Raw genomic sequence first — 12,481 nt, 5'->3', positions numbered from 1 at the left:
TTTCATCTAAGGCAGGTAGAAAATTTCTGAGACTATATTAAACAAAAGAGAAGACAAGAAGGGATACCCTGCATACATTTAAAAATATCTTTAAAATAATTACGTTAAGAATGCTCCAGATTTCAAAGTAGAAGCTTCAGTTTTTTCTGTGAGTGTTTGGATGAGAAGAATATTTTCCTGTTCCCAGGGAAAATCCACTGCCTTTTTAAGTTCAATATGTTAAGAGTGCTGAAGATCACCGTACAAGCTCCTCTAACTCCTCACAGCTGTTAATCATCTACAGCACAGTAAGGTCTGAAGGTTTGGGGAGCAGAACCCTACTGCAACCCTACTCTCCTGAGCTGCAGATGTTGGCCTTGGTTACAGGAGCTTCTGCACTCACACACAGATGAACTTAAAGCATAAATACAGGGGCATGGATTCACACAGCCCAGGTTTCACCTGGGATCTGGGACTATTTCCTCTGGGCTCATCCATTGGAGACATTAGGCTTTCACTAGAATATAGGATGTGAAATACAACCCAGATTGCATGGAGAAGCAGAACATACACCACATAAAGCAAATGCATGAAGGTGGGAGGCAGAAAAATCACAGGCAGACAGTTAATACAGGTGTTGTGCTAGACAGGCTGGCTTCATTTCAGTGTTTTATTACTCACAACACAGAAACCAAACTTGTCAATATGGGGGAAATATTTAAAGGCACTAATGGATGATGGATGCTTAATGGGTCTTCTTTTTCAATGTGGTAAAGTGTACATTTGCCATATGTGCTTTTAAAGAGTTTCCTTTTTAATTACAGCTCAACCCCTAGAGGAAACAAACACTTGAATTTCCATGAAAATCAATGAGTATTTCAAGCCCTGAACAACTGTCAAGATCAGAAATTAAGCTAACAATATATTTGCCATTATGGTGTTGAGAAAACATATCCCTCCTCAAGTTCTGGATTGATTAGTATGGGCCTAAACTGAAGCACTTTCCATGGTCTGAAATGGAAGTCAGTGAAGTACTAATTTTTAAACAGAATTTATATCTTCTTAAAAAGAAAGGTTTAGAAAACCATCACATTTCATGAAATACAGCACTTCAAAAACACAGAAAGAATCTATGACTTTCTGGTATAGACTACTGGCCAGGAACTAAGTCATACAGTTACTAAATTAAGAAAATAATTTTGGTGAGTAAATAGGAAGCAGATGTCAGAGACAATGAACTTTGTCTCTCTGTTTAGGGTCAATAGCATATGATGTTGTGGCAATAAGTCACCAACATCACTAGCACAAATGCTGGAAACAAAGGATAATTATATGGAAAAAGCCAAAACGTGTATAACATAATACTCTAAAGCCAAAAGCTGCAGCTTTTCACCACAAAACTGTTGCCCTTGGGGAACAACAAAAAAAAGATTATGTTATACCTCTTCTAAATCAAACCTACAAAGTGGAAAATCTTGGGCTCTGAAAGGAAGCAAAATCAGGTCAAATTAAGGATACAGGCAGATCTTAGCAAGATCTTGAATAAACCTGGTTCACAAGGACTGGGATTTCTGGTGACCCAAATCCCAGCCTGCTGGTTCACATCACCACTTCTCCCTCAGGCAGAGGGAGAAACTGGCAGCTACATAAAATGGATCCAAACCAAACAGACTGATCTCCACACCACGTACAGAATGGTAGGCAAGAGCGGCTCTTGTGGTGTACAGATCATGGTAACATGATCTGATCCACCAGCCCTCTCTTTTGAATAAGATTTTCTGTTTCTTTTAGATCCATGTCTGCCTAAAAATTATTTGAAATCAAAGTCATTAAATGCTCAATAGGACCAAAAAATATAAAAATTTATAGTAAAGTATAAATAAATAATTTCTACGTAAAAGCAACAAGAGCTTCTCTAGGAAACTTATGAACAAGATGAGATTTCATCTGACTACTACTAGCTGAATGTATTCTAACATATCACTCAAGATTTAAGGGTAGAATCCTTATGTTTTTCTATATTTTCAAAGAAGAATTACAAAAGCCACTTGACCATAATTTCTATCAATAAGCATTCATTTTGGCTGTAATTCAGACTACACTCAGACATGAATCTAAAACCAGCCAACCAAAATATATTATGGTGAACACTTCCTCAAATGTTTTACATCGCTTGCCCATTTACAACCAGGCTGCAGATGAACATTTCAGTAAAGTGATGAACCTATGATGAACTTTCAGTAATGATTTTAGTAAGATTGGAAGCACAACTATTTGCACTTCAAAATTTTTAAGAACAGTGCTATGATACAGCAATGAGAGATTAATGGAAGTCTTGCAAAAAAAAGACAAATGGCACTGCAAGAATACCAGAAAACTGGGGAGATGGGGGAGAAATTAATTGAACCTACACTTTTGATAAATATTTATTTTTTGCAGAAGAAAAATGCACACTAGTTTGAGCTGTCATTATGCTAACCTATATCCTATTTTTCATATTATTAGTAATACATAATGTGGTAGTTTATATTCAAAAATAAAACCAGAATGTATATACCTCATGTATTTATCCAGAAATACACTAAGGTTACTATGGTTACGAAAAATCCATTACCTTTGAATACAGAATGAAAAAGTTTGACTTAAAGTGTGCACTATTTATTATAGTGATCATCAACAGCCTTCAGGAGGTTCTCTAACTGAATTCATTTTTCAGTGTCAAAACTGACCCACCACACCAGTACCTTATGGCCTGTGCAAGGCAAAGAAATTTGAACTATATGAATTTTTAAATATGTTTTATACTGACTCAAGATGCAGAAATGGCTTTGAATTTTAAGGCCCCACATTAAAAAGAAAGTAGGGTTTTGGTACCCCTTTTCCCCTGAGTTGTCCAACACGAAATGTTTTATTTTCACTTGTACCTACCAACACATGCAAGTTCTGATGGGTCCGCAATAGTGCTTATGCTGTGGCATGACACTTCTAGCTCCATATTTTCTTCTTGGGTTTTATTGGTTGTTTGGGGTTTTTTTAGTTTGTTTTTGTTGTTTGTGGTTTGTTTTTTTTTTTAATTATTATTTTTGCTGTTGTTTGCATAGTGTTCAAATATGTAATTTGGATAATTCATTAAATGACATTCATTGCATTAAAATAGAAAGTCAGATTACCACACTTCACAGTATTGCCCAATAACAGGCACTTAACTACAATGTAATAGTTTAAGAGCACAGATATAATTTAGCTACTGGCACATGGCACAACCATTATCAGGAGAAAACAGATTATTCGTTTCTACTTTTAATAAATGAATTAAACAGAGGCTTCAGGTAAGCAATGTGGTATCTCTCTAATTAACAATATTTAAGGAAGGCAGTAAGAAAAACTACTAAATCTGTACATGTCTTCAACAGTTTGCAGTTAACTTGCTTTGACAGCTGCATGGTATGAGATCAAAATGTTATAAAACCATTAAAAAGATGACTCAGATCCTGTGAAAGAAGCACACCATCCATGGTGGTGTTAATTTCTATGAGTCCCCAAAAAAAAGTGAGATGTTTTAAAATATTAAACTCATCAGGGTTTAAAGTGCATCCAACCATTTTAGAATTATTTTTCTTTCCTCTGAAATAAGAAGGGGTCAATCACACAATTATTCATAGCAACCGTGAGATACTCATCTGACACGCTACCTAGCAGAGAACTCACCTTTTACAACATACTTAGTTCCATTTCCAGAGTAAATTGGTATTCCATTCATATATAAAGTATATTGTGTAATAATACCATTTGGTGTTTTGGGTGGACTCCAACTCATCAGCAGGAACGTGGGAAAGGATATTGCTGTGGGTGATTGCACATCTTCAGGGGCTGGTGAAAAAATGTATAAAGTTATACTACATTGTCTTTCCACAAATAATAAAGAGTTTCAATGAGAAGCTACTACCAGACTGATTTTTGGCAAAGCTGGAATTTCAGACGAGACTTTATGTCTGCAACATATCAGAATTTTGAGAAGTCTCCTACATTATGTGAAGATATCTAGCCAAACAGAAACTTCTATGAAATATGGCAATATACTCTTTGCTTTCAGGAGAATAATTATGCTTCTATAATTTTATCTTTTCAGCTTGATAACACTGAGCAAGGTGAGGGGTACAGATTATAGTGCAGTCCTTTTTTTAATACAAGTTATTTTCTCTTCTTTCATGGTTTTTATTCCTAACTACAAAATGATCATCCTAATCACCAATGCAGGTGATCTGTTCCTAGGCACTGCCCCTTATTTCAAATTTTTCATAATTCAAACACTTAATGTTTGTTTAATGTAGATTTTATGTATACAACATACTGGAAGTCGGCAAAGGATAATAATTTAAGAGTCAAGTTCTTTCACTGTTCCACTGAGTTATACCTTAGAAACACAAGGAATCCCAGTGAATATTGCAAGGGGAGCAGAGCTGAGGCCTTAGTCTGGGAGAAATATCTTGTAATTTACAAGCTCTGTGCTAGCAATTTAAAACAATAACTAGCAGTGCCTGGCAATGTGAAAACAATATAAAGTAATGAATGTTTCAATAGGGAAACAGGGATAGCTGGAGGGTGTGATATGGTGTCTCTCTTCTGTATCACCAATTTATTGTTACTAAGAGCAGGCAACAAGAGCATCCAAAAATAGAAATTCCACACATTGACTTTTGTTCAATTCTTCTGAGGGATAAAACACATGTTCTCCGTGGCTTTATTCAATCTCTGGGAAAAAAAAGAAATCTACTCTTGCCTAAACCATTCCTTTATGACAGGTAAGCATTTCTGCTTTATTGACTAAGCTGAGAAAATAGGACACAAACAATTTACTTTTAATTGCTATGTCACAGCAGAAAGAAATACACAAATATTGAAAGAATGTGTTTCATGTTTATATCACAGGGTCCATTAACTATTTGGCTGTCAGAGGCTGCACCCTTTCATGGAGAATGCCACTGGACAATCTCAGTCAGTTTATCTGGAACATCCAAGAAGCAAAAATTGGATTTTGATTTGATTGGTGCTGCTGGCAGTTACTAATGTGGTCACACCAAAACTCTGTTCTAGCAATGTTAGACTGCAATCTTCAGCACTGTCCTCATCAAGACAACACCTTGCACTACAACCTGCTTTGGCAGCAGTTCAACACTTCAGCATCCTTTTAATTATTATGGCTATAATTCACATGACTTCACACCAAAATTTTATTTGCTTTATAGGTACTGTATTAAAACCTAGTTTACATGAGAAGATAAAACAAAGAACTGTGGGAGGGAGGGAATTTTGAAAACTACTTTGCATCATGGAAGATTAACTACTGTCCAATAAATATGCGTCAAAGTCTTCATTAGTCTGCTGGTGTAGATTTGGAGTAACTGATTATTTTAACTGGATTAATATGGCTTTAGGATGACAGAACCGGGAGATGTGAACTTTATGTTCAATTGAGAATGAAGTTAAATATGTCACTGATATTTTTGGGGCATTTTTTCTAGTAATTGATGTGCATTACATATCAGCCTAGACTCTAAAGTCAGAACTGAATGCACTTTTTCTTTCTTTGTGCCCTAGTTCTTAATGTAAGCATAGGAAGCATTAATTTACACTCACAACCTTTAAGTTTGAGCACAACAACATGTTTAGGGGAAAAAAAGGGAAAATCTGAACAGCAATTAATAAATAACTCAATTGGCATTTGGCAGTTTCATCATACTGAAATAATTGTTGCCTATTGCTGGTGTTTAGTGGTTAAAAGAAACCATGGAAATCAACCGTTTGATTCTCAATTTCATACTCTGCCATACAATCAATTCTTTTTAGTCAGACTGTCTCTAGATTTACTTCTGAGCCATAGTAAAATGAGGAAGCTTTCATTAATCTTTCAGATGCTTCATATTAATGACAAGGCTCTTGCATGAACAATGTAACAGCAATTAAAAAGCCCATTAATCTGCATTACAGCTATTAAAGATGCATGTCATTAAAGGGTATGGAGTTTGATTCATTTTCGCACCCCCCAAAAAATGGAGCAATTATGGTCTGGCAATGCACTTTGTCATCAAATTAGGTTGGGGTTTTCCAGCAAATGGCTTTGCAGCGTTTAGCTCTTCTCCTGTTTTATTATTCATGACTGAAATGTGGAAGTCAAGACCTTTGAAATTACTTTACCTTCTTGTGGAGTGGAGATGTTCAATGCATGCAAGCTCTCAGTACAGCCAGCCAAAGTGCAAGCAGTTAGGGTTACAGCATAGTTTGTGAAGGGATGCAAGCCCGTCAATACACCTGCAACACAAGCAAGCAAGGTGTTAGCATGTACAGGGTACAGACTGATTACATGCAGACACACATAGAGGGAAAAGAAAGTTTTCTGTTATGGGCTCCCACTGTTGCAGGTGAAAATAAATCTATTTAAGGCTTCATTGCTATCATCCATGACTTAAATTTTACAAAATAATTTAAGAGCAAGTGATATTTTATTTAATTTTTAGTACTAAAGATGCACCTGTGTTCCTTCAGTTGGGCTCATTGAAATAGATATTACTTCAAAACTGAGGTGTATATTTTAATGCAACAATGACAATGAAGGAGTTTTTTTCTTAATCCCTGTCTCAAAGTTTTTTTCAGTTATTCATTCTGTTTTTCCAAGGAATTTTCACTGCCTCCCAGAACAAGTTTTTTTTAATGCCTCCTCTCCAACGATGTCCCTAGTCATCCATGAACTGAAATCTCTTTTTTTATGAAACATCCCATTAGTCTTCCATTCAGTGGCAGCATATAGACCATACATTTGCTATACTACTACAGTAACATAATCCAGGTAACAGTACCCAAGGGTTTACAAGAAGAAAAGATCTGGAGCCTTATTCCATTTCAGGTCCTGCTTTATGTTAGTGAAGAGAAGTTACTAAATTCTCACATTTCCATCAGCTCCTTGTTATAACAAATACACCAAATCACTGCTTACCACTTCAGGAAGTTTTTCAACATTTTGAACTATGAGATACAGAAGGATTACAAGGGGAAAAATTTAGTTTAGAGTCATTTTTAGAAACATCAGCAGTTCCCATTTTAAAGTAGGTCCAACAATAAAGTAATACAGAATCTAAATACAGAAGTAATTAAAAGAAGGCCAATTCGTGCCAAGTTTTATTTCAAATCGTGTTCTCACATGGACTCTCACAGCTCTAGCAAAATCAATGTGGTGTTTCATTAAAAAAAAAAAAAAAATTATAGCAAACCATGTTATTTCAAAACTGTCCAACACCTGTATTTTGAAAATCAGCTTAAAAAAACCCAGCACATCAAAGAACCCTAATTTCTGGCCAGCTGTCCCACAGTACAAATAGTCTGAAAATCCCTTCAGCATTACATGTACACAAACAGGTAGCCAAAATTAGTCCTTATTATTGCTCTTCACTGGGTTACTACACTAACAGAATGCAATATAACTGCACTGCATTAAAAATTTTTTTTTTCCTCATGTAAGCCCTTTATAATCACAAAAAGGGCATGGAGAATTTGATGCTGGAAATTAATAGCTACAGAACAAATATATTATTTTCTGAGTAGAACCATCAGTCTGTACATGTTTATATTGTGTTTAGTAATAGGTGTGTTCACATGGAAAATGGGAGATTAGCTTTCACTGAATTAGCAACGTTTATGCCTTTTCTTGCAATCAATCAAAAAACTTCAAAGGTTGGCATAACAATGATCTTTCTATTTGAATTCTCTGGGGTGCACTTCTCCTCATACAAATGGAGAGATATTCAGAAGTAATCACTTTTACTTCAGAGTAGTGCTAAACTAAAACCAGTTGACCAGCATCTGCTTGCTCTGGTTATAGTTTTGATTTTGCAAATCCCCAGTCAACAGTGGAGAGCTGTACTGACATCCAATATAACTGTGACAGGAAAGAAAAAGAATGCTGTGTTGGTCACCACCAAAGAAATGCCCCTGTAATCTTCCTGTGATGGAAGGAAAATATTTTTAAGAGCCATCAAAAAGACATAAAATAGGAAATAATGTTTTCATAGAATGGTCTGGGTTGAAAGGGACCATAAAGATCATCTGGCTCCAACCCCATTCAGCCTGGCCTTGAACACTTCCAGGGATGGGGCATCCACAGCTTCTCTGGGCAACCTGTTCCAGTGCTTCACCATGCCCACAGTATCTTCCCAATATCTGATCTAAATCTAACCTCTTTCAGATTAAAGCCATTACCCTTCATCCTTTCACTACATTCCCTTTTAAGAAGTCCCTTTTCAGCTTTCTTTTATGGCCTCCCCTTCAGGCATTACTATGCTTGTAAAGTATTGGGAGTATTGGAATCTACACTACATTATTCATCACAGAAATTCCATTAGTCAAAACACCATCTTTTTTTTTTGCACATGACAGTACTTCCACTTATTTCCAGATCTTAGAGCATTAAACACAGGAAACTATAGAAAGTGCTTTGGGAATTACTTTCCACAAGTAAACACAAGCAGAAACCAAATCCTCTAACTGTGACATTTTCAAGTTCTTGGTCAAGAGGTGCATGGCATTGCATATATGCCATCTCTCTATTCACTCTGCTGGGCTTTAGGAAGCAATTTAGTTTGACTTGTACATTTAGCACTTGTAGCACTTGTTTCTTATGAAGCAGTGAATTAACACTCCTTGCATTTCCTCATGGAAGACATTCTGTGGGGTTACCAGTGGCTTCAAGCACTGAGAGCTGCAGAATATCACACATATCCAAAAAGATGCCAGGACACGCAGAAGGTTTCGACTGGGCTGTTTGGTTTACTTATGACGAAGTAGGAAGGTTTTATATGAAGCTCCTGTAGCACAACAGACTTCCCATTGCATAGGTAGGTTTGTAAAAGGCTGAGAGAATTTGCATGAAAAAAAAAAAAGGCAAACAAACTCTTTTGCTACAGGAGGTTTATGTTAAAAAATTCATTCAGCAAAGGCAGCAACTTAAAGATTTTTTTTAAATTTCTTAATTAATGTTTTTCCTTCATGTGTACTCTTGCACTATTTTTTTTTAACAAAGAAACAGATGTGCATAGGTAGGCAATAGAAAGTGCACAGATTTTATTTACATACTTCAGCAAACTACTTTTTTCTCAGCTGCCATCCTATCTGTTTGGCCAGCATCCACTGTAATCTGTTCTCCTTCATTATGTTAATCTGTGGGCGGAAAGATTTCTGTCATCTTCAAATCGCTTGTACAGCAATGGTAAACACCTTGGCCTGTCTGTAATTGGACAGGTGTCTGCATTGGTGTCACCCAGCTTTTAATTCAATTAAAGAACTGGCTGCTCTGCTCTCATTACCCACTCATTTCCTCTGCACTTTCAGTCAGTCAGTGAAATTTACACTCAGCACCTGACTACGTTGAAATACAAAGTCAGCAGTCCCACAGCAAAGATCATCACTGATACACGTGAATTAATTTAAAGAATAGCAAAATAAATTTCGCAGTAAAAAAATAGCCTATGATCAAATGAAGTTGGCTGACAGCTTTAAAAAAACTTTCCCTAACTCCTCAATTATCGCACTCTCAGGCTGGCATCTTTTGTCTATACCCAATAATTGCTGATCTGATAAGAGTCCATCAGGCTTTCCAAGACGGGGTGCTAACAAAGCAAAATTTGGCCACACTTGCATGTATTCTATTAATGCTAACAGGAGAGAGGTGGATGAATTGTCACCGTGATCAGGAGATAGGATTAGAGACATGATCAATATTTAAGAAGAGGGTCAGCATCACACATTTGGGATATGAGTCCCGTGCATTCAGTCTGCCACTAAAGAGCAGCTGAATCCACCTAGACTCAAAATTTACATCACAGACTACATTTGAAGCCTTAAAATCCACATGGGCAAGTGGAGATGCTAAATCATTTTAACACACCACTCCTATCTGCCCAAAGAACCTCCAGAAATAAATTAAAGTTCTAACACAGACATTTTGACACAGTGACCCCATGAAACTGAATAATGTCATTTGTTAAATATGAATGTAAAGTTAACAGTCTAAAAGAGTGATCTGGAATCACACCTAGAACATTAAGCCCACTTTATATGCAAAACTAGTATTTAATTCTCTATACTTTTATTTAAATGGTCTTTAATTATTTGCAATATTGAAAGTCAAGGTTTAGAGTTGTGCAAGAGAGAAAACGCTACGTTCACTCCAGCAGATGAGGGATAACAAAATGGATATGGGCAATAGCAAAGGGGTCAACAATGAATTTATGGTAAAATGGGTGTGTGGACTAGTCAGAGTTAGTTGCATCTTTATGTCCACTCATTGTTCTAATGCATACAGTATATAAGAAGATTACATATCCAGTTTTTTTTCCCTTCACTTCTCCAAAAAGCAGGCATTTCTTTTGTTCAATGCTGTCAAAGGGAGGTCTCGTACATTTAGGCAACACAGCCATATTCCACAGCATTCTGGCAGATTTTGAGTGGAAAACTAGTACTTCTCATCAACAACGAAGGAAATGGTTTACCTCTACAGTATGAGGGCTAATACTCGGTTCACAAAATCTGAAAAATAGATTCAAAGGCAATTACAGTATTATAGCAATTTTCCCAGCCAGTTAAAAGAGTTTTATGAAAGCAACTGCTTCACTGTTGCAATCTGTCATCCTGCTGCTTCATGAAGTTGTTTCAAGAATTCACCAGGTCTTCAGAGATGAAAGGACACATCTGCTTATAGCAACTTAAGGACCTTTTACTCTGAAGAATGGATTGATGATACAAATATAAATCGAGGTGAGGTTTTAAAAATATATTTAGTGATGGAGTCGTCCCATATAAGCAAAACCATTCACCTACATGTACAACTCACCCAAAAAAAAGCTATTTAATCTTACAGATGTAACACAGACATTCTTTTCCTCACTTCCATAAAAACTGCACTCAGCTAAGATGGTGAAAGACAACTATTTTGCAAAACTAGTTCAACCTTTTTTTTCTCTTTAATGAGTAAATTTACTAATTTTAATCATAACCAGGCATTACTTTGTATATGAAGGCTGAAAACTCTGCTGCTGAATGCTAAGGTTCTGAACAGAGCTCACCACACAAATTCCATTTGTTTCATGAGCTGAGTGTATTTTTTTGCCAAAGGGACATTTCTTTTCCAGATTTTTCATTGTTTCCTCCCCAACATGCTATTTCATGAGGACCTATTATGAAATACACCTACTGCAAGTGATACAACACTTGTCCTTTAGATTTACCTTAATTCTTGTCTAAGCTTTAAAAACAAAAATTGCCAAATCTCCCCTCCCCAAACCCAGACTATTTAGCTAACTTGAATGCCCGAGGTCATACAGCATCTGTCCAACAAAGTCACTTGTGTGTCGAGATGCATCATTGCCACAGTACACTTAATCACAGCCCACTGATCAGAAAGGGAAGTCCTCAACTGACTTTGTTTTTGACAGATTGTAGCAAAAACTGTTTAAGTACATGTGTCTTCCACATATGCATTTCTGAACCGAAAGCCTGTGCACATCAATCTGTCGCATACATCTGCATTTTTAAGGCATTTTTCTAAGTCATAAAATAAAGAACTACTCAACACTAGGGCACCTATTACAACTCTTCAGCTTATAAGAACAAACAAAAATTTTACTTTAGTTATTGCATTTAGGTGGCTTGGAAGACCCCTTTTATCCCCAACAGATATATTTCATAACAAACCATACACAAGTTCCACTGGCTTTGAAGATGCAATTCAGGTTGCAGTGGTTCAAGGAAACCTGTTCCACTCCCCATAGCACAGTGCAGCTCTCTAGCCGCTTCAGTTTGCAGAAAACCTTAACCCAACAGTGCAATTCTGCACCAAGAGTAAATTAACCACAAGCATTGGTTTTGTAGTATCTATCACTATGTTACCCTTGACCATTCCAAACAACTTCATCATTGCTTATTTTCTGCAGTATGATTACCTTTAAAAGTTTGCCGAGAGACAAAGAAATACATTTTTTTTTTTTGCAGATTTTTTTTATATGTCTATAAAAACATAATAATCCTTTTTAGCCTGAAAAACATCAAGAAATTACCTTCTTTTTATTAATGAAAGTATTGGCATGTATCTAAGTTGATGTAATTCTGATAAAATGCTCAGGTTTACTTAATCACACAATTTATATTTTGTATGAATAAATTTATATAACAGCATTGGACTGTAAACAAGACTCATTTAGGTCTAAACTCAATCAAGTTTGAGTCTTAATACTGTAGAATATTAATTTATGTTTTAAAATTCATATATTGAAAAATATGCCACTAGTCTGCTAAAGCCAGCTAAATGAAAGGAGAAGGGAACCTACATTCTGCCACTCTGACTTAGAGTCATCAGGAGCTCAAGCACCACCTGACAACTCACAGAACCCTAATGGGCATTCAGGTCTATCAGCTACCCCTTGTTGCAGTAGCTGCCCCAGCCAAATATTCTTATCTA

At 36.3% G+C, this 12,481-nt stretch overlaps 1 protein-coding gene across 1 annotated transcript in view; it reads right to left on the bottom strand.

Annotated features, from left to right (window-relative positions):
* The window catches only part of USH2A (usherin), a 388,199-nt gene that overhangs the window by 217,163 nt on the left and 158,555 nt on the right, over nucleotides 1-12,481 (bottom strand). The window contains exons 30-31 of the mRNA XM_069009544.1: nucleotides 6,175-6,288; nucleotides 3,688-3,849 (exon numbers count right to left, since the gene is read on the bottom strand). Coding sequence (XP_068865645.1) covers nucleotides 3,688-3,849; nucleotides 6,175-6,288 — 276 coding nt within the window. The remainder of the gene's footprint in view (nucleotides 1-3,687; nucleotides 3,850-6,174; nucleotides 6,289-12,481) is intronic.

Source organism: Aphelocoma coerulescens, chromosome 3, assembly GCF_041296385.1.
Source record: "Aphelocoma coerulescens isolate FSJ_1873_10779 chromosome 3, UR_Acoe_1.0, whole genome shotgun sequence".
Classification (NCBI taxonomy): Eukaryota; Metazoa; Chordata; class Aves; order Passeriformes; family Corvidae; genus Aphelocoma; species Aphelocoma coerulescens.
Note: the sequence above shows the minus strand (reverse complement) of the source record. Positions and strands in the feature narration are given on the sequence as shown.